This window comes from Hyperoodon ampullatus (assembly GCF_949752795.1).
Source record: "Hyperoodon ampullatus genome assembly, chromosome: 7".
Taxonomy (NCBI): domain Eukaryota; kingdom Metazoa; phylum Chordata; class Mammalia; order Artiodactyla; family Ziphiidae; genus Hyperoodon; species Hyperoodon ampullatus.
The window spans coordinates 112,066,153-112,086,442 of record NC_136920.1 but is presented as its reverse complement, the minus strand read 5'-3'; the positions used below and the strand labels follow the sequence as shown (position 1 = coordinate 112,086,442).

General features: G+C 35.4%; 1 protein-coding gene across 2 annotated transcripts in view; it reads right to left on the bottom strand.

Annotated features, from left to right (window-relative positions):
- Positions 1 to 20,290, bottom strand: part of PGR (progesterone receptor) — a gene marked incomplete at both ends in the record, with an annotated part of 98,264 nt that overhangs the window by 52,952 nt on the left and 25,022 nt on the right. For both annotated transcript variants that reach the window (XM_079707642.1, XM_079707643.1), the window contains one exon: positions 9,243 to 9,359. In XM_079707642.1, coding sequence (XP_079563768.1) covers positions 9,243 to 9,359 — 117 coding nt within the window. The remainder of the gene's footprint in view (positions 1 to 9,242; positions 9,360 to 20,290) is intronic.

Here is a 20,290-nt window from a genome sequence, read left to right as displayed (position 1 = left end):
ATGCTCCCGGAATTTATAAAAGACATTAATTCTCAGATTTAGAAATCACAATGATTTCCAAGCAGAACAAATAAAACTAAATTTATAACTAGTTATGTTACAGAGAAATTGAAGAACGAGTATAAAAAACATTTTCTACAAATATAGAGAAAATATTACCTCAAAGAAACAAATATTAGATATACAGGAGAATTCTCGGAAAAATGATACAAGCTGGAAGACAGTAGACTGACATTGTTAAGCTGTAGAGGGAAAAAAAAGTCAACCCCAAATTTTATAACCAGCAAAATTATTATTCAAAAATAAAACTGAAATAAAGATATTTTCTGTGGAAAAAATGACTTTAACAAATTCCCACAGAAGAAATAAAAAGTTTATTTCAAAAATAAAGAAACTGAATGAAGCACTGAGTTAGGAAAAAAAATCGAGCAAATAGTTAAACATGTATGTAAATATATTAGACTGAATAAAATAATAATGAGTATTATTTCTAGATCATGTTCTGAAATGAGTGCTGTTTACTTTGCCATGGCCTCTCTTTCTGCTATTTTTTTTATTTCTGGCAAAAATATTTTATATTGAATGGAGACATAAAGTGCTCATGAGATAATACTGGACCTGTTGCAGAGAAGCAAAAGAAGAATGTTATGTTGGATACTGAAATGTAAGTTTTATGGAAGCCAGAAAGCTTTCTGAGAATCAAATGGGGAAATAAAGGGTAAAGCTCAGCAGACAATTAAGTAATAGTGCAAATCCTTTGACATTATGAGAATCATAATAAGCATCACTGTAATTAGGGTGAACTTACAGGCAACTATTCCAACATTAGGTTATGTCTAGATACATGTTGTTACTTTGGATTAGCAAAAGGATGATGTTGCTGGGATCAGTTCACACAACTGATGGGACTATGCTCCCACAACCCCTTACAGCACTGACTTAGCTTGCTTTCCCTTTTTCAGAATCTAATTCTAGTTCCCATATCAAAATACTTCAAAAAAATACTAGAGAATAGGAGCTATAAAATTAAAATAGGTACTTGCCAAGAAGTATATTAGAGTTGTTTTTATTTTATTTTATTTTATTTATTATTATTATTATTATTTTTTGCCGTATGTGGGCCTCTCACTGCTGTGGCCTCTCCTGTTGCAGAGCACAGGCTCCAGACGCGCAGGCTCAGCAGACAGGGCTCACGGGTCTAGCCGCTCCGCGGCATGTGGGATCTTCCCGGACCGGGGCACGAACCCATGTCCCCTGCATTGTCAGGCAGACTCAACCACTGCGCCACCAGGGAAGCCCTAGAGTTGTTTTTAAAAGAGTAAACACCTCCATCTTTCAAACAAATCAGACTGCAAACGGAAGGGAATCTTTGTACCCTTCAATCCTGACTTTTTCTGTGTCTAGAGAGTAGTAGATACTGATAGATACAATTGAACAGTTCAGGATGGCAGCCATAAAAGCAGTCCCTGAAAACTCCCATAAAACTTTAAGCAAAGAAGTGAGAATAAATACTCTAAGGAATATCCTTATCGAGTGCGTATGGGATGGCGTTTAGGGTGAACAATCAGACAGTGTCCAGAATACATTATTTAGCTGCAGGTTTCAATGCAGTAAAGTGGGGGAGCAGTGTGAGAGATACTGTATCTGGGGGGTGCTGATGCAAGCGCGAGGGGTTGGGTGGAAAAGGAGGTGCTCATAAGAGGAAGACCAGGAGAGTTCTAAAGAGATAGGTGGCAGGCATCACCCACAGCAATTCCTTCATTCGAGAGGGCAGATTTCATTTTTTATAGTAATTAAAGGCAGAGAGTAGGCATCTGTACTTCCAGAAAAGGTGGTGTTAAGTGTCCCAAATTCAAGAATTTTGGAATTCTTCAGAAAAGAAATTGAGGCTTTGTTGTCTTCAAGTGTAGGAGGAGGAAAAAGAAAAAGAAAAAGAAACAAAAAAACCAACTTTACCATACAACCTGTACTCTGCAGCCCAGAAAGTTATTATCTTTGCCCAGAGAATGAGGCCAATCCAGGTGTAGGAGGAGGTAAGAGAGAAACTGCTTTCTAACATAACCTTTTAAAATTTGAGGATAAGGCTCTCTACCAACAAAACAAAAACAAACCTATAAAAATAGTCTCCAGCTTTAAAAAAAAAAATCAGCAAATATAACTATGCATTTAATCACTCCTTTATGTAGAAAGCTACTTATTTTTGAAAGTATTTTATAATAGTTTAGCATTTTTACCACAAATACAAAATACAGAGCTGTATTCATTTCAGAAAAACGTTTTTCTGAGTCATTACACAAAATGTTTTCTAAAGGAAATAAGTTAGAAGCAGAACACCTAAATTAGAAGATATATTACCATCCTTTAGAGTGAACTATCTTTCCTACTCAGTACTGTACAGCAATGAACAAAATGCAAAAGTTCACTGTGACCTGGTGAAGGTAAGGGAAGTGAGTCATTAAAAACAAGAATCATACGCAACTAAGAGACCAAATAACTCAAACATAATTCTCATAATCAGAAAATAGCTGCTGAAGCAAATAAGAACTATCTGCAAATCCATGTCATGCCATGTCAAAAACATTAATATTTCTGATCTCTGATATTCTACCATAAGATTATTAACTCTTTTAAAAGTTTTTCAATGTTCTCTCTCTTTTTTTAATGAGATAAAATAGACATATAACATCACATTAGTTTTAGACGTACCACATGATGATTCATTATTTGTGGAACTATTTTTTTTTGTGATGAGAACTTTTAAGATCTACTCTCTTAGAATCTTTCAAATATACAATACAGTATTATGAGCTATAGTCACCAAGCTGTACATTACACATCCATAACTTATTTATTTCATAACTGGAAGTTTGTACCTTTTGGCCATTTTCATTCATTTCACCCTCTCCCATCCCCTGCCTCTGTCATCAAACAATTTGTCCTCTGTATCTTTGAGCTCATTTTTTTTAGGGTCTACATATAAGTGAGATTATACAGTATTTGTCTTTCGCTGTCTGACTTATTTCACTTAGAATAATACCCTTAAGTCCCATGCCATCCATGTTGCCAAAAATGGTAAGATTTCACCTTTTTATTGTTGAATAATGTTCCATTGTATATATATAATATACACCACATATTCTTTATCCATTCACCCACCAGTGGACACTTTAGGTTGTTTCCATGTTGTAGCTATTGTAAATAATGTTGCAGTGAAAAGGCAACTACCTGAATGGGAGAAAATATTTGCAAATCATGTATCCAATTAAAAAATAGGTAGAGGATCTGAATAGGCATTTTTCCAAAGAAGACATACAGATGGCCACGAAAAGGTGCTCAACATCACTAATATCAGGGGAATGAAAATCAAAACCGCAGTGAGATATCTCCTTGCACCTGTCAGGATGGCTATCATCAAAAAGACAAGAAATAACAAGTGTTGGTAAGGATATGGAGAAAAGGGAACCTTCATGCACTGTTGGTGGGAATGTAAATTGGTACAGCCACTGTGGAAAACAGTATGAAGGTGTTCAAATAAACTAAAATAGAACTACCATATTATCCAGTAATGCCACTTCTGGGTATTTACCTGAAGAAAATAAAAATACTTACTTGAAAAGATATATGCACTCCTATGCTCATTGCAGCATTATTTACAATAGTCAACGTTCTCTTCTGTTTCATCTTTTGTTATTCAAATGGACTCTGTTAGAAATGAGAAACCTAAGAAAAGTGACAAACATGAAGAAGGAAAGAAAAAAGGAAGGAAAGGTGGAAGGAAACAAGGGAGAAAGAGAACATGGGCTCTACTTTCAGTAGTGTATAGGCAATTATTACTTCGGTGAAACTCTTCTAATTATTGAAGAATTGAACCTTAAGCAACTCTTATCGATCGCCTTTTAAAATAAGTTGTAATTCTCAGTAGACCACAAGTACACTCCCCCTTACTCCAGAAATTTATTACAGGACTAGCAATTAGTATCTAATCCAATAAATTGACTACCTTCTTCCTGGTTTCCACGAGTTAGGTTACTGACTTGCAGACTCTTATCACTGACTCTCCCAGGAAGAAGAACATCAGGACTGCAACATATGAGGGTGTGCTGCCAGTTTCTTTCTAATAAACCTCTGTGCAAACCTACTTATGAAATAATTAAATGCACCACTATGCTATTTCTCAGTGTGTGATGCTGACCACAGGATTGTAAAGGTTATCTGATGAAAAAAAAAGAGGCAAAGAATTTTGTTATATAGCTAATTCCCAGGGGTAAGAACTCATGGTTTTAAGTGTTAGATACCATTATGAATAAACCTTTTAAGCATCATTTTAAAAGAACAATTTAGAGGGACAACAAAAGCCAACAATTTGGAAGAAGTGTAACTTAAGGAGACTTATTCTACCAGGTATCAATATGCAGCTTGATACCTGTAATATTTCAGAGTGTGTGGTAGTGGTGCAGGTATATACAATGGAACAGAACAGAGAAGCCAGGAAGAAAAGCAAACACATAAGGAAATTAGATATATAACAGAAATGGATTACAAATTCCAGTGGAATTTGTAATTGGAGTACTGTCAGAAAAATATTACAATTACTTTTTATATTTTTAGTAAGGAAATAAAAAGAAATTAAGCATCACTAATATATAATATAATTTGATAGTAGCACATATGTATAATTTGCTTATAAATAGACCTGAGTTGGGGGTGAAGGCTGAGAACATTTTTACTTCTACAGGAGTGAACTATCGAAAACATATTGAAGACCATGTGTCAATAAATGTGCTCTGGCAACTGGTTATCCATATAGAAAATAAGGTTTTATTCTTGCCTCCCTACCTAAGAAGATACTTGTAGGTAGGTTAAGGACATGAGTGTGAAAAACAGACTTATAAGACTTTAGATGATTTTTAGTAGATTATCTGTATGATTTCAGGGTTAAGAGATATAAAGGGAGAATACTGACACATGTGATTATATAAAAATTAGAAAAAAAATCATAAATAAGGCAAAAATTTAAGACTTAGATTGCAAAGGACTAGTGTAGAGAGTATAGAGGTAAGTTGTATGGATCAATAAGAAAAAAGACAAACAATCCAGTTGAAAAATGGCCAATAAATATGAACAGCTAATTCATGGAACGGGAAATATAAATGGCCAATAAAGATAGTGATATTTGCCTTCACCACTAATCCAGGACACAAAAATTAAACTGAAATTGGATACAAATTTTATGACCATCGAATTAGAAAAATTTTTAAGTCTGAAAATACCAAGTACAGATAGATGCATAATAACAAGAACTCTCAAACAGTGGTGGAAGCAAAGACTCTAGAGGGTAATTTGGTGATTAGGTAACATTTAGTAAGTTTGAAGGTACATAATATCTTAGTGAACCAGACTTAATTCCTTTCTAGATATACAGCCTAGAGAACTTCTCAAATATATGCATAAAGATACAGGTACAAGAATGTTTATTGCTGCATATTTTATAATTATGAAAAATTAGAAATAAATATCCATTAATAGAAGAAAGTGAAAAGCACCATGGAATGTTTGTAAAATGAAGTATCATAGAGAAGTTAAAATGTAACCCTAGCTACATGTACAAATATGAACAAATCTCAAAAACACAACATGGAGTGAAAAAGCAAATTGAAGAAGTACATATACAGTGTAATGCCATGTATATAAAGTTTAGAAATATTCAATACTGTACTGCATTACTCAAGAATTCATATACAAGAATTACAAGTATGAATATGTTGAGCAATAATTCAGCATATTGGTTATCTGTGAATAAGAAATGAACTTAATGGGTTTAGGGAAGGACAAATCAGAAGTTTCAAAATGCCTGTAATGTCTTATTCCTTATAACATACAACAAAAATGAAGAAAATATGAAAAATGATCTGATATTAAAAATTGAGTGATGGACACATAGGTGTTTATTCATTTAATATTTTGGTAGGCTTGATATATTCCACAATTAAATAATACAGCAAGTGTTTATTTTATGGGGAAATCACCAAAAAAAAACTCTTAGAGGACAATCATTAAAACTGTTATATTATATGAATAGGTATTTTTGTCTTAGGATAGATTTCCAATTATATTATTATTACTGTATATGAATTCAAGAAGTGCTACATATCAAACATTTTAGATAAAATGCTGATGAACTCTGGGAAATGATTAGCTGACTTAAAAAATGGCTCTACTGGAGCAAAGGTCCTGCTGCCAAAGGTTTGTGAAATTAGTTGGTATAAAACTGTTTATAAAATGTGAGAGTAGAAAATCAATAGATTTTTGTATGTAATTAAAATATTTGTGTTTAACTAAAATAATAAATGAAATATTATATAAGTAAACACTCGATTATTTCAGCTACATTCCCAGAAGTTTACGTATTCATTTTAGTCAGGACACATCTCCATCTTCTAATTGGAAAAATGGGGGACTTGCCCTGTGTTCCAGATAGCCTGGGACAGTTTCAGTTTACATCTGTTATACTAGTTTAATTATTCCTATGCTCCATTTTATTCTCAGCTGTATCCTGATTTCAATGGTAAATTTTATGGTCACCAGCAATAAAAGGTAGTTTACTGATTGAAACAAATTATGCAAGGGGAGAAAAATCCATAAGATTTCAGGAGAACTGAGACACAGGATGGTAACAGAGAACCTTGCAAAGGTGATGGGAACACAAGAAAATTAAGGACAATATGCTCATATTTCTGCCTATTTCTCTTTCTAATCTCTGAGGCTGGGGCTGAAGTCAATTACAACAGCTCTGTGGTCTTGCTGCTGACCCTGCTCTGATGCTACTTTAGACTATGTCCCTGGAATGGACATCCTCCCCTTTCATCCCAGTTCTGAGTCTTCTCTGAAGTTCTCTTCTCCTTGTTACTCTATTTCTTACTGAGCATCTGTCTTGCTGATGGCTGGAACACAAATTTCTCTTCTGAACAAACCCAAGTTTCTAAGTGGCTGGGTGTCTCATCATTTTTACTTTGGTCCATCTTAAATCACGTTTCCATTATAATAGTAAGACCATTAAAATAAATGCAATCATGGAATGGAAGACTGCTTCAAGGGCTTGCGCCCTTCCTCAAAGTGAAAAACACTACATTAAGCCATATCCCCTTTGCCTCCTCCAAACACTCTTTCTTGTGTCCTGGAAATGACTACAGTTGGACTTCATGTTCAAGAATGTATAGAGACCTGTACTTCAAATGACTTCAAAATAATAGTCACAAATCTTTAGTGAGCACTTCTTAAACAAGTACTTTGGTGGTAAAACACCAAAATGAAATTCCTGCTTGCAAACAACTCAATCTTGGATTAGGAGAAAATCCTTGAATGGGATACCAGTAAACAGTTATAAAGCAATGAGGTGAGTACTATAACGAGAGTATACAAGAAGCTATGGGAAGAGAGTGAATTCTTGGTGCCTCATGTGGGCTGGGGTAGGGTGGCTGGGTCTCATGACTTCCACTTTGGTCAACCTTGCATTGCAAGGGTAGGAATGCTGAAGTAAGTACAATGAGGGCAAAGTTCAATCCAGGCTGGCTCAAGGGCTTTCAACCTCTCCAGATATGAAAAGCACTACTTTGAACTGTGTCCCCACAAAACCCCTGCCCCTGCACTGACTGGGGTGATGTGATGGGAAGATTTCACAAAAATCGTGACACTTGAGCTTAATATGAAGGATATGTTACAGTTCACAAGGAGTGAAAGGAGAACGGTGCAGGAAAAAGTCAAATGTGTGCAAAGACCGGTGAAAGTTGGTGACTGGAGTGTTGGGTTCCCCAAGGATTGGTGGGGCTTAGAAAATGTAGGGCTTAGAAAAAGAGAGAGCAGTTGCTAGGTGATGAAAGGGCCCATGTGCTGCATTTAGAAATCTGGGCTTTATCCCATGGATGGTCCACAGATGGTTTATTAGAAAGATCACTCTTTCCACTGCATACAGAATAGAGTTCAAACTCCAGATCCCAGCTGGCCCAAGATAGCTTTCAAGCTTCATTTCTTGCTGTTCCCAGTAAACAGTTGACTTTCCAGAAAAATCATCATTGAATGTATTGTTTTTCATTGTAAATACCTTTCTCCTTTTCCACTTATAAAGTTTCTATTTACTCTTTGAAAGCCTCCTCTCTGAAGATTTTGCCTACTCCCTCAGATAGAATTAATTCATTCTTTTGCCCTACTTGCATAGTAATGTTTGGAACTTCTCTTAAATCACCTACTGTTCTGTTTGATAATTGTTTTATTACTGATTAGACTGTATCATGTTCACAGGCAGCAAAGACAGAACTAAGCAGGGTGCTTAACACAGTGGGCTTTCAAAACATATTGGTCTCATACACTCCTTCTCAGAAGGTAACACATACCATTTACGGTACATGATCTGTGTTAGGTGGTATACTGAATATATATTTAAATAGTTATGAATTTTTAAAATCTGTGTTCGGAAAATTATAACTACAACATCCAACTCGGGATTTCAGAGACATTATTGTTTTAGGAAATGACTAAATTAAATGAAAATATTAATCAGAGTAAAGGGTTCAGGAGTGATTCTCCTCCAATACTCCCCATTAACTGACCCTGCTTAATACATTCCACAGCACTTATCATCATTTGACATATATATTTATTGCTCCTCCCCCCAGAGTGTAAGCTCCATGAAGACAGGGATTTGGTGTATTTTGTTTGCTGCTAACACTGCCAGAACTTAAAATAGTACCCGGTAAGTGTGAGTGTGCAATGTCTAGTTACATAAAGAGAATGGGGGAGGGAAATAGAAAGGGAGGGGTTGATAGAGAGAGGAAGGGATGGAGATGAATGTACTTAACCAATTCATGGAGTCAGTTTTTGAACTGGAAGGGACTTCATTATTCTCATTTTATAGACAAAGAGACTGATGCTCAGAAAGTGTTGGTGACTTACTCAAGACTGCATAGGCAGTGAGTAGCAGAGCCTAAACTCTAACCATGTCACTTAATGAGAGGTTGGTGAACATCCCATAACATCTTCTTATAGGCATTATAGACAAATGGAGGTTTACTACTTCTCTATAACAAACTTCAACATGCTGGAAATCCACAGCATTAATGAGATGGTATTGATTGCTTCATCCAGACACCAATAATCAAGACAGAAATAAGAAAACTAGGATTTTCTGACCCACCGTCGTATAATGTAAATACCAGACAGTATGTTACTGATGAAAACATCATCATTACCTCCAAGAACCATGCCAGCCTGACAGCACTTTCTAAGGCGACATGCTGGGCAGTTTTTTCTGCGGATTTTATCAACAATGCAGTCGTTTCTTCCAGCACATAAGTAGTTATGCTGCCCTAAAAAACAAAAAAGTAAAAATTATTTTTATAATATCTAAAGACCGCTGGAAAGTTTATGCAGTGACAACTGAAAAAGAGGAGAGGTGCACATTAGCAAGTGAATGACTGTCTCAGCCAGCCTCTTGCTTGAATAGCTGAATGCTGGTAATGCTCCAAACTTGCTTAATACTTTACCCATGCCTTCAGGAGCCTAAATGAGGGGAAATACAGCTTAGAAACCAATTATAGGACTCCTTTAAAAATATTTTGTAAAAAATTTCTGTGCAACTTACTAATGGCGTCAGCATCAGAATGCTCTTAGATCATTGTTATTTAAAGATTAGCTATATGTGGCTGATAAGCATTAGTGTGTTAAGATAGGCAAGTTCTAGTAAAACCTTTTCTTTTTGACATATAAACCTTCAAGAAAACAGATACAGACAATTAAAGAAGTCTCTGTAATAGGCTTTTTATAAAACCTGTGTGTTTAATTCTTAAAATCCTGGAGCTAGCTCACTCTTAAAGGATCTCATGAATTTGAAGAGCATGTAAAAAAAATGTCATTAACTGTACTGACTTTATTGTCTGTTTTATTTTGGCTACAAATTAGAAAACAGGATAATAGAAATAATGACAAAGGGAGAAATATTTAAAACAATGAGAAGAATTCAATTAAGAAGAGGACAGAAGAATTATTAAAAAATAAGGGTAAAACGTGATCCTGGGGTCATTTTGTGTAGGGGAAACCACTTATACCCTTCAAAAAGTCTGGAATAAGAATTTAATATTCAACGATGATGATTATTTAAACCAAAAATATGTTATATTTAATAAGGCATGGAGCAATCTTACTTAAACAAAAATGAAAAAAAAATTTCAGCTTAAACATGTAAATATTTACTAACTAGAAAATTTACTGCTTTGGCACTTCTTATTTTCCAAAAAATTCCTATGAAACAGACTGTGAGACTTTTAACATTATCAGCATACTTAAACATAAAAAATAATTTTAAAAATTATGGAATTTTCCTATAGTATTTTATATTAGTCTACATTAAAATCAGATCCACTCTTTTGGCCAAAGTTTGTAATACAGGAACACAGAGGTACCTTAAATGTGTGCTTAACTGAGCAGGGAAAAGGTTATGCTCCAATGGCGAATGGCAAAAAGGCCATGTCTATGGGATAGCTAATAACAAAATGGTTCTTGACCTGGGGCATTTTTGGATAAGAACAGATAGTCTTTTCTTAAAAATGTATTCCTCCACAAACTTATATTCATGTACTCTCACATACTAGTGTTCATTCTCTTGTTTAGGAGTCCTGGGCATTGAGCTTTCCTCCTAATAAAGGGCAGTTATGAAGCTTCACATCCATGCCCACTAGATGAGCAGAATGTACTGCATGCTACTTTCCGATCTAACTATGGTTTACTTTTTTCGACAAGTTATATTTGCAGCCTGCAGGAGTGAGTGTGGAAGTAAAAGTGTGTGTAAGTTTATCTATCTATTGATCTATTGATCTATCATCATTTATCTAGACTCTACACTGATTTCTCACAAGAAGAGAGAACAGACAATAGAAAGCAAGATTTTCCGTGCTATCCAGAGAACAAACTTAAACAAACAGTGTCAGAGATGTAATTGTTGTTTGAAGGGAGGCTGTTCTACTCTCTACTCCTCTGTCATGAATATCCAGAAAAAAGTCCTGAACCATCAGCAGCTGCAATGCTGCTGAGTTTTCTCATTTCTGTTTCTTAAATGATTTACAACAACACTCCTTTCAGTGTTTCAAAGAGTCCCCATTAGAGGGCACTCAGTCTGTTCCTGAAACCATTCCTTCCTACCTGCTTTCAAATCGTCACCATCCATTTCCCCCTTTCTCTCCTAAAATCTTTATTTTCTGCCCCTCCAATGATGCCCTCCTTTCTCCTCAAGTTTTTCCATTTCAAAAATTCCAGCATCAAGGAAAAAAAAAAAAACTGTCTCACTCTAAAGTCTCCTTGACTTCATCCCTTTCTTTGTCATCTAAGTTGTTGAAAAAGTCATCTATATTTGCAGTCTTTATTCAATTTCCTTTACTCCTAAACATACTGTAATTTGGCTTATACATTCACTGTTCTTATAAAGTGGAGTAACGTCGTCAAAGATTTCTTCATTCCTAAATACAGTGAATTCTTCCTTGACTTTCTGTACAATTTGCCGGGGGTGATTTCTCTCCACAACTGTCCCCCATTTTATTTGAAGCATGTCTCTTCTGACTTTTCATCTTCTTTACAACAGTTCAGTTTAAGTTCTCACTGCTGATCCCTCTTCCTTTGCCTATTCCTTATACGTTGTATTCCACTGTACACACTAGGTGGGTAGTCTTATCATCTCTGCATAGCTCCAAAATCTCATCCTGAGCTCTGACATTCCAACTACCTCTCTGTAGGTACCTCAAACTTAAAATATATGAAAAAGAATTTAGTGATTATCTGGTCAAATTGTTCATTTCATAAATTATATCATCAGAGAAATTTTGTAACAAATTAAGGAAATTCAAAACAGAAAATCATCTACAATCTCATTATCATGCAACTATTTTCATTTTTTTGTTTTCTTCCAATCTGTCTATACAGACCTAGAAGGTATTTAACATCTATTTGTTAACATTTGTTAAGTAAATATATATACACTTTTACAAAATCCTCATTAATTCAACAAATATTTATTGTTTATTGAGTATGTCCCAACACTGGTTTTTGAATAGTCCCTTTTCCCCACTTAATTGAAATGCCATCTTAACTGCTGATACTGCAGTGCTGAAGAGCAGTTACTGAAGTCAGATTGCTTGTTCAAAGCTCATTTCTGAAACCTACAATCTGTAAGATAATAATAATAACAACAGACAATTACTAAGCACTTACTATGTGCTAGGCGCCGTTACAAGCTATTTGCATATATTAACTCATTTAATCATCACAGCAATCTTGGGAGGTATTATTACTCCCACTTTATAAAATTAACTGAGGCACAGATAAGTTAAGTAACATGCTTAAGGTCACACAACTAGACATTTTAGCTTAATTAACCCAAGAAATTGTATAGGAAGTTAAGGGTATGAACTTTGGAGCAATACTGCTTAAGTTTAAAATTCAACCTCACTACTTATTAGCTGGGTGACCTATGGCAAGTAAAAGGAAGATAATGTTAGTACCTTGGGCCACATTTAAGGACTAAATGAGCTCATGTAGGAGCTTAGAATAGTCTGGTATATAGCAAGTACTTAATGACTGTCTACTACAATTATGATTATTATCACATCCTTAAATGCCAAACACAGGTAGATCTGTTCTAGATATGACCCAAGAATTTTGTACCTAGCCAAGTTATTCGCTTTTAAAGGCAATTGAAGGACATTCTCAAATATGTGTAAAATCAGGAAATAAGGCCCTGATATACCACTCTTCCTAAAGGTATTCCTAAAGATGTAACCTAGCCAACAATAGATGAGTTACAATAGAGAATGCATGAGAGAAGAAGTCTGGTGTGAAAGGATTGATAACAAGTTCTAAATAAATTGAAATATATATTTAAGTATAAATAAAGAAATTATAGTTACCAATGAGAATGCAATCCTTATAACTCTTGGGGGCAAAAATGATAAGCATTTCAAGATTTGATGTTTGATGGGAAGAAATATCTCTGGTAATTAAAGCTACCGGCATGAAGTCACTACCTTGAGGAATTGGCATGACTCATACCAACATAGATTCATATAAAGAATGGAATGACAATGAAATCTGGAAGCTCAGTCCACTCTAAGCTGTGGTTATGTTTAACACTAATTTTGGGCTGTCAAAACTGCAAAGCAGCTACAGCATCCTGCAAGCGAATGTAGGGGGTATAGTTAGAGGTTAATCTTCTCTAAGAGATCTTTTGGCTTAAGAAATGTTGCAGCCAGCCAATCCCAACTAAACATGACTAAAATAAGCTGGCAAGGGGCCCAGGCCTGCCTCCTACCACAACACTTGGCCTGGACTCAGAGCCACCAAGAAGGCAAGGGATGTAGAAAGGACCACTCCATCACATGTGTCAATCCACCAAGTACCTGGCTGTATATGCAGATGAAGGAAGTTCACACCTAAAAGCATTGGCTCTGTTACAAAATTATCTGGGAAGTCTGCAAAATACTAAACTCTGGTGGGTGCAAATCCAACATAATGTCTGTTGCTACCACTTTTATTCAGACAGTAGTCCCAAATTTATATCCTGGCTTTGAAAAACACATCCACGAACAGATCCACTTGCTGATTTCTCGTAAGTCACAGATTGATGGTTCAATTGCATATTGCTGCTGCTCCAGAGTCCAACATAACATTGTCTCTATACAATGAGTCTATAAAAAGTCACTGTATTAAACTACTCTATGCATTCTACTTCCTAACGTCCTTGCTGTCTACCCACATCATCACCCTCAGGAGTTACAAGACATTGAGGAGTATTTATAAGCTATGGGTCACCACAAAGAGAAAGAGGGGCATAATGATCAACAATAGAAGAGTTTACCCAACTAAGAGATACTATCTACATCTCCCTCTTAATATATACAGCATTTGCCCCTGTTGAAAACCAGAGAACTACTACCTGAAGTCTGTAATAGAGCACCATTTTTTTCTTTCTCCTTGGAAAACCTCTTACCTCCTTTAAGGTGGGAAAAGTGAAAGGTGGGTACTAACTACTATGTCTTTTCTTTTTAATTACTTACTTTCTTATTTTCTTTATGCTCCAGTTGTACTACATTGTACAACATCATTGTATTTCCCCAAACTCTCTAATGTCTCTATGACTCTCCTCCCTTTTCCAAATTTATCTGCTTGGCAAACTCTTACTCATCTTTCAATTCTGGTCTTAACTGACTGATCCTAGAAAGGTGTGGATTTTCTTCTGTTGTGCAACTGCACATTCCATATCTTCCTCTTATAAATGCTGTGGGCCTGTTTCCCCTACACTCTGTGAGAGTAGAAACTAGGTCTTTAGATCCTTGTGTCTAATAAGAGTTTGGTAAATGTTTGTTGAATGCATGTAAACCTAATTATATGCATTATTTCACCAACAGTCATAAATATATTTATAATCAACAATATAAGATCTATAATAATATTTCACTTATTGTCATAAAAATCACTTGCTCCAGATTTTTATTTACCACCTTTCAACATTTATTTTTATTACAGAATGCCTTTTATTTCAGTAAATTCCTTGCCTTTTTATACCAGTAAATGATAAGTTACATGTAGAGCCTTTAACAAGCTTATTTTTAATATCTAACTTTGCAAAAACATAAATATTTTAAACTGTCTCTGAAAAACATGTTTAACAATGTAAAATAGGGATTATTGAATGTTCATATTTATATACTGTTTCTAATTGGTCTCTATATTTAACATTTTAATATAACTCCAAGTGTTACTATTATTTAAAAAATCATATTCTGTGAAAATAAAAGCACTATTAAAATGTGATTAGCACTATTAAAATATAATCATTTTATTTGTCTAGTGATGTACAAAAATTTTAGATACAGGACAAATAAAATTCCACTTTAATTGAAATGAATCTCTTTATTATAAACTAGAAAGAAATTTACCTTTAAAATAAGAAATCTATAGTATTTGTGTTGCCTCTCCGAGCACAAGTGAACACATTTCAATTTAGTTTGAGAGAAGTCACAATTTTTCATGGCTTTTTATGAAAAGGAGAGGGAAATACGTAGCGAAATGAGTATATGTTCAACAGATAAAGGAGCAAAGAAGAAAAAGTATGATATAACCCACCAAAATTTGGGCTTGAGGTAATAATATAAGCTAGTGCAAACGAGAACACTCTTTCCACCACAAATAAACAAATAGTGGATAAACTATGGTAGAAACATGTTGTCAAATTACAGTCAAGGAAGAGCAAAGGAAGGAAGGGAGGGAGGGAGGGAGGAAGGAAGGAAGGAAGGAAGGACGGATGGAAGGGGATTTCATAAGTCAGGATAAAGAAAGATATGAAAGCCAGAGGGGTAAACTTGAGTGAACTTTGCAGTAATGCAAAAACATTTCAGATGCAGATATAGGATCTAGGAGCCAAGAGCTGGGGTTTGAAGCCCACGAGGGTTTGGGATATGTGACATCAGGCTTAATGGGAGAAAGGGGCAGGAACTGAAGTTTGCACAAAATGGAGACTCTCTAAAGGCTCTCTTATTCATGAAAATAGTGCTCAAAAACACTACCAAGAATATTTTAAAAATATTTTTTAAAGAATATTTCATGGAAGCCAGGAATCTGTCCAAAACTTTGAGTTGGGAGAGGAGTTATTATCCATGACTAAAAACAACAAACAAACAAACAAATATCTTGGTCTTTACAGGAGATGATTTTCACTACAACACGGTGTATAAACCTGCACCACGGAACAAATACTGGTCCAGGACCAGTGAAATTCCCAGGATCCTCAGAGAGGCACATATAAAACTTACCTTGTAAGGATAGGTATGCACATATGAAAAAAAAAAATTGTACAAGAATATTTATAGAAACAGTGTTCATAAATAGTCCCAAATTAAAAACCCAAATGATCATCTACAGCATAAAGTATAAACAAACTCTATTTTGCTCATTCAGTGCATCATACAGTAATGAGAATCAATGTCTAGCCCATGCAAAAATGTGAATGGACTCCATGAGTATAATGTTTCATGAAAGAACTAGATGCAGGAAAATGTACGACTCCATTAATATAGAGTTCCAAAACAGTTAAAACTATCTATGATGTTAGAAGCCAGGATGGTAGTTACTTTTAGGGAGTGATTAGAAGGGGTGCAAGGGGACTTTAGGAAAGCTAATGATTTAAAAAATTTTTTGACCTGGGTGATGGTAACAAGGTTTCCATGGTTTGCTTAGTGATAATTCATTAAGATCTACACCTTTAATTTGAGCACTCTTCTGAAGCTATTTATGTCAATAAAAAATTTCCTTCTTTCTTTTTTAAAATGGTTCCACCTATGAGGACAGCTTAGAAGGCATTGTGGTCCAACAGAGGGAGTCTGTATAGGGCTGACCACTGGAAGTCCAGAGGCTAAGGAGTCAAGAAAAGAAGAGAGGCATCACCTGCATTGCAGGATTACAGTTGGGGCTTCCCAGTGAAATATCCCCAAGAATCCTACCAAAGTATCTTGCCAGAGAAAGAGTCAACTACAAACATCCACCAAACACAGAGAACTCCAGTGACAGCCATGTATGTACCTGCCGTGTACAACTGTGCCTTTCCCTTCAACCTCTCTTCCCATGCCTTAGCCCTGAAAAGGTCAAAATCAGCTGCTAATCGGTCTTCATGCATGTGAACAGGGTGAGAAGGAGGTGATCTTGTTCTTTCTTCCCTGCAGGCCTCAGGTCCCAGGCCCCAAGCAGTGCTGAGCTGGGGCAAAGGAGAAATCTTAAATTAGATGAGAGTTTGTAATTTTTACTGTATTGCTGGCCTGCACATTTTGATCCTGAGATAAGATTGTTCTTCTGATTAAAAACTATATGATTGGACTAAGATTTCATGCAGAGGATGGAAGAATAAAGGTCATGCTAATGTTGGTATTTTGAAAAAAAAATGTATGTGTTTGTGTGTGTATAAAACAATCAGGGAACTATTTTAATGTTACTAGAAATGTAAGTGTAAACCAGTGGTTCTCAACCAGAGGCAATTTTGTCTCCATTCCCCACCTCCACTCTGGGACATTTCACAATACCTGGGGACACTTTTGTTTTACACAACTGAGGGGTTAGGTGCTACTGAGGAGAGGCCAGGGATGTTGCTAAACATCCTACAATGCACAGGATAATCCCCACCATAAAGAATTAACTGGCCCAAAATAGTAACAGTGCCAAGCCTGAGTTTTTGTGTTAACTTTGTGTTAACTTTGTGTTAACTCATGATTGCCCCACTTTTTCAAAAAGACGTATTTTCTAGGTCTGTCCACTGAAAATGCCCAGAAGCAAAAACAACCATAGCAGCAATAAACACTAGGATCCAGACTGATCGTCAAGTCTAATATCATTTTCATCTGAAAGCAACCAGGGCTCCTTGGAGAAGTGGCTGATGCAGGACTGGGATACTTTATTGTGACAGAGTTTCATGTTATTGAGAGTTAATGAAATGTGTCAAAGCCACACTGACCAAAGATAAGACAATTTCTACATCAAAAATAATTTAGTTTAAGTGATTAAAACACATTGACTATATATAGTTTAAGTGATTAAAGCACATTGACTATATAAAAAGACATGAGTAAAAAATGAACTCACTGGAAACTACTGGAGGTTCCTAGGGCATAAACTCATTACTTTGAAAATTGATAATTAAAAAGAAATAATTAAGCAACTAATAGGTCTTCCAGTATAAATTTTAAGATTACTAAATTGCCTTTTGGAAGAGAGAAAGAATAAAAAGATTTTATAGCTCATAAAATTAGAAGGAATAATAGAAGTAGAATATAACCCTTTTGCAATCTCTAAGGAAATGACCACCACCTGTGAAGTATGAAAATACAGTTAAAAAACTCCTCCATTTTCCCATTACATATCTGTGTGATGCCATGTCTTCTTTATACGCTTCAACCAAAACAACATATTGCAACAGATTAAATGTAGACGAAGGTATGAGACACAGCTGCATTCTATTAAGACAGACATTAAAATGACTTAAAAATGTAAAACAATGTCACTGTTGTCATTAAATTTTTTTTGGTTTGGAAAATTAACATCTCATGGGTTTGCTATTTTTTAAGTGAGTTAATAAAAAATGTTTTTAAAATTATTAGTTTTAACTCTAATATGACAAATATTGATAGATATAATCCACATAACAAAAACTCTTTGGGTTCTCCATAATTTTTAAGCATGTAAAAAGATTATGAGACCAGAGTGCTTGAGAACCACTGGCCTATGTATGATTCTTCTCAAAGTATTTAATCAGAATTTAATCATGTGGAAAAAAAATCAGACAAATCCAGACTGTGAGAATTTCTACAACAGCTGGCCTGGACTCCTTAAAAATGTTAAAGTCCTGAAAGAGAAAGAAAAAAGGTGGAAAATCTTTTTAGATTAAAGACTTAATGAAATACATAGTTCTTGATTGGATCCTGCATGAAGAAAACAATCTATATGGGACATTTTGGGAACAATTGGGAAAATTTGAATACTAGCTATATATTAGATAAAATTATTATACCAATGTTAAACTTTGTGGTGTGACAATAATATTGTGGTTATATTGTTATTGTCCTTAGGAACACATTTTTGGAATCTTGAGAGGTGAAATACTATGTCTGCAACTTACTTGCAAATAGTTGCATACAGATATTCATTTACCAGTATTCTTTGGAATTTTCTAGAAGCAAAGTATTCTGAAGACACCTACAGAATGAGATAAATGTTTGGACCAGTTTTTCCTATTAGCCAAACAGGGGCTGGTCATATAAAACCAGAGTGAAGAGAGGGGGGAAGAATGACTCTCTGGCAGAGTGTGAAAAAAGCTGGACGATCAGGAACCAGTAACTTTTAAAGTATCTTAATGTAAGATTCAAGGGTTCTTGAGTAAAGTGAAGAAAAAAGGTGTGAGGGGAGGGGGAGAAGGAAGGAGACCAATTTTTTTTTTTTTTCTCGGTACGCGGGCCTCTCACTGTTGTGGCCTCTCCCATTGTGGAGCACAGGCTCCGGACGCGCAGGCTCAGCGGTCATGGCTCACGGGTCCAGCCACTCCGCGGCATGTGGGACCTTCCCAGACCGTGGCACGAACCCATGTCCCCCACATTGGCAGGCAGACTCTCAACCACTGCGCCTCCAGGCAAGCCCGAGACAAAATTTTATCAACCCACACTATGGGTAAGTATACTAGGAACTTAACTGGTTTATTTCATGTAATCCTTATAAATAAAATAGACATGACACAGGTATTTAAATTTCCCAAGGGGAAATGGTTAGTAAGATACATGGTAATACCTAAAGATAGAGTAGATATACGAGGCTCAGGCTGGGAAAAAAGAGGGCACATAATATGTTCTTTGAGAACAGAGACACCTGTACTGGGCACCAGACATGAGTGTGGCACTTGCAAGGGCTGCTCTGGAGAGTTACATCACCCTGGCATGTAGCAAGGGCCAGAGAAAGGCACCTCCCATCTCTTAAACAAGAGTGTTGCTAAGCTTCTTCCTGAACCAGAGGGCACCTCAGGAATCCAATTTCACATATGTGAGAATGTATGTTGCCTTCACCCAAGAATAGCAACTCAGCTTGATGGCAATATCCCAGAATTTAGTGCTTCAAACAGAAAGTCTAACGTCAGCCCAATTTTTATTTCCTGGTAGTTAAACAGTTATTCTTTTCTTCTTTAAACTCATGGAGCCTGTATTTTTTCTATGTAAAATGAAAAACTTGTTCAATATACACAAAGGTAGAGCTTTTTACATTATATCTGTTTGGGGCAGAGTGAGCTATTTTGATGTACAGAATAAAATTTTTATTTAACTATTTAATCTACTTCTGTCATCCAAGTTCTATCACCTATTAACTATAAATCCTTGAATAAATCATTTAACTTCTTGGTGCTTCATTTTCCACATCTATAATATAATAGTTAAAAAGCTATTTGAGAGTTGAATAAAATAACGTGTTAACACGTACCACTATGACAAACATAGAATAAATGCTTAATAGGTAGTAATTATGATAGTTCAGTAAACAAATACTTATTGAATATCTTCCATGTCTTGGCATCATTCTAGGTGATGATGATAAGATCCCAGGAGTCTACTTTTCATAATCAGTTAATAATATTGTTTAACTTGTTTTTTAGTTTATTTTTCAGAAACACTGATTATTTATAGGTTGGATATCTGCTCTCTATTCATCATATCTGTTATTCAACAACACAGTG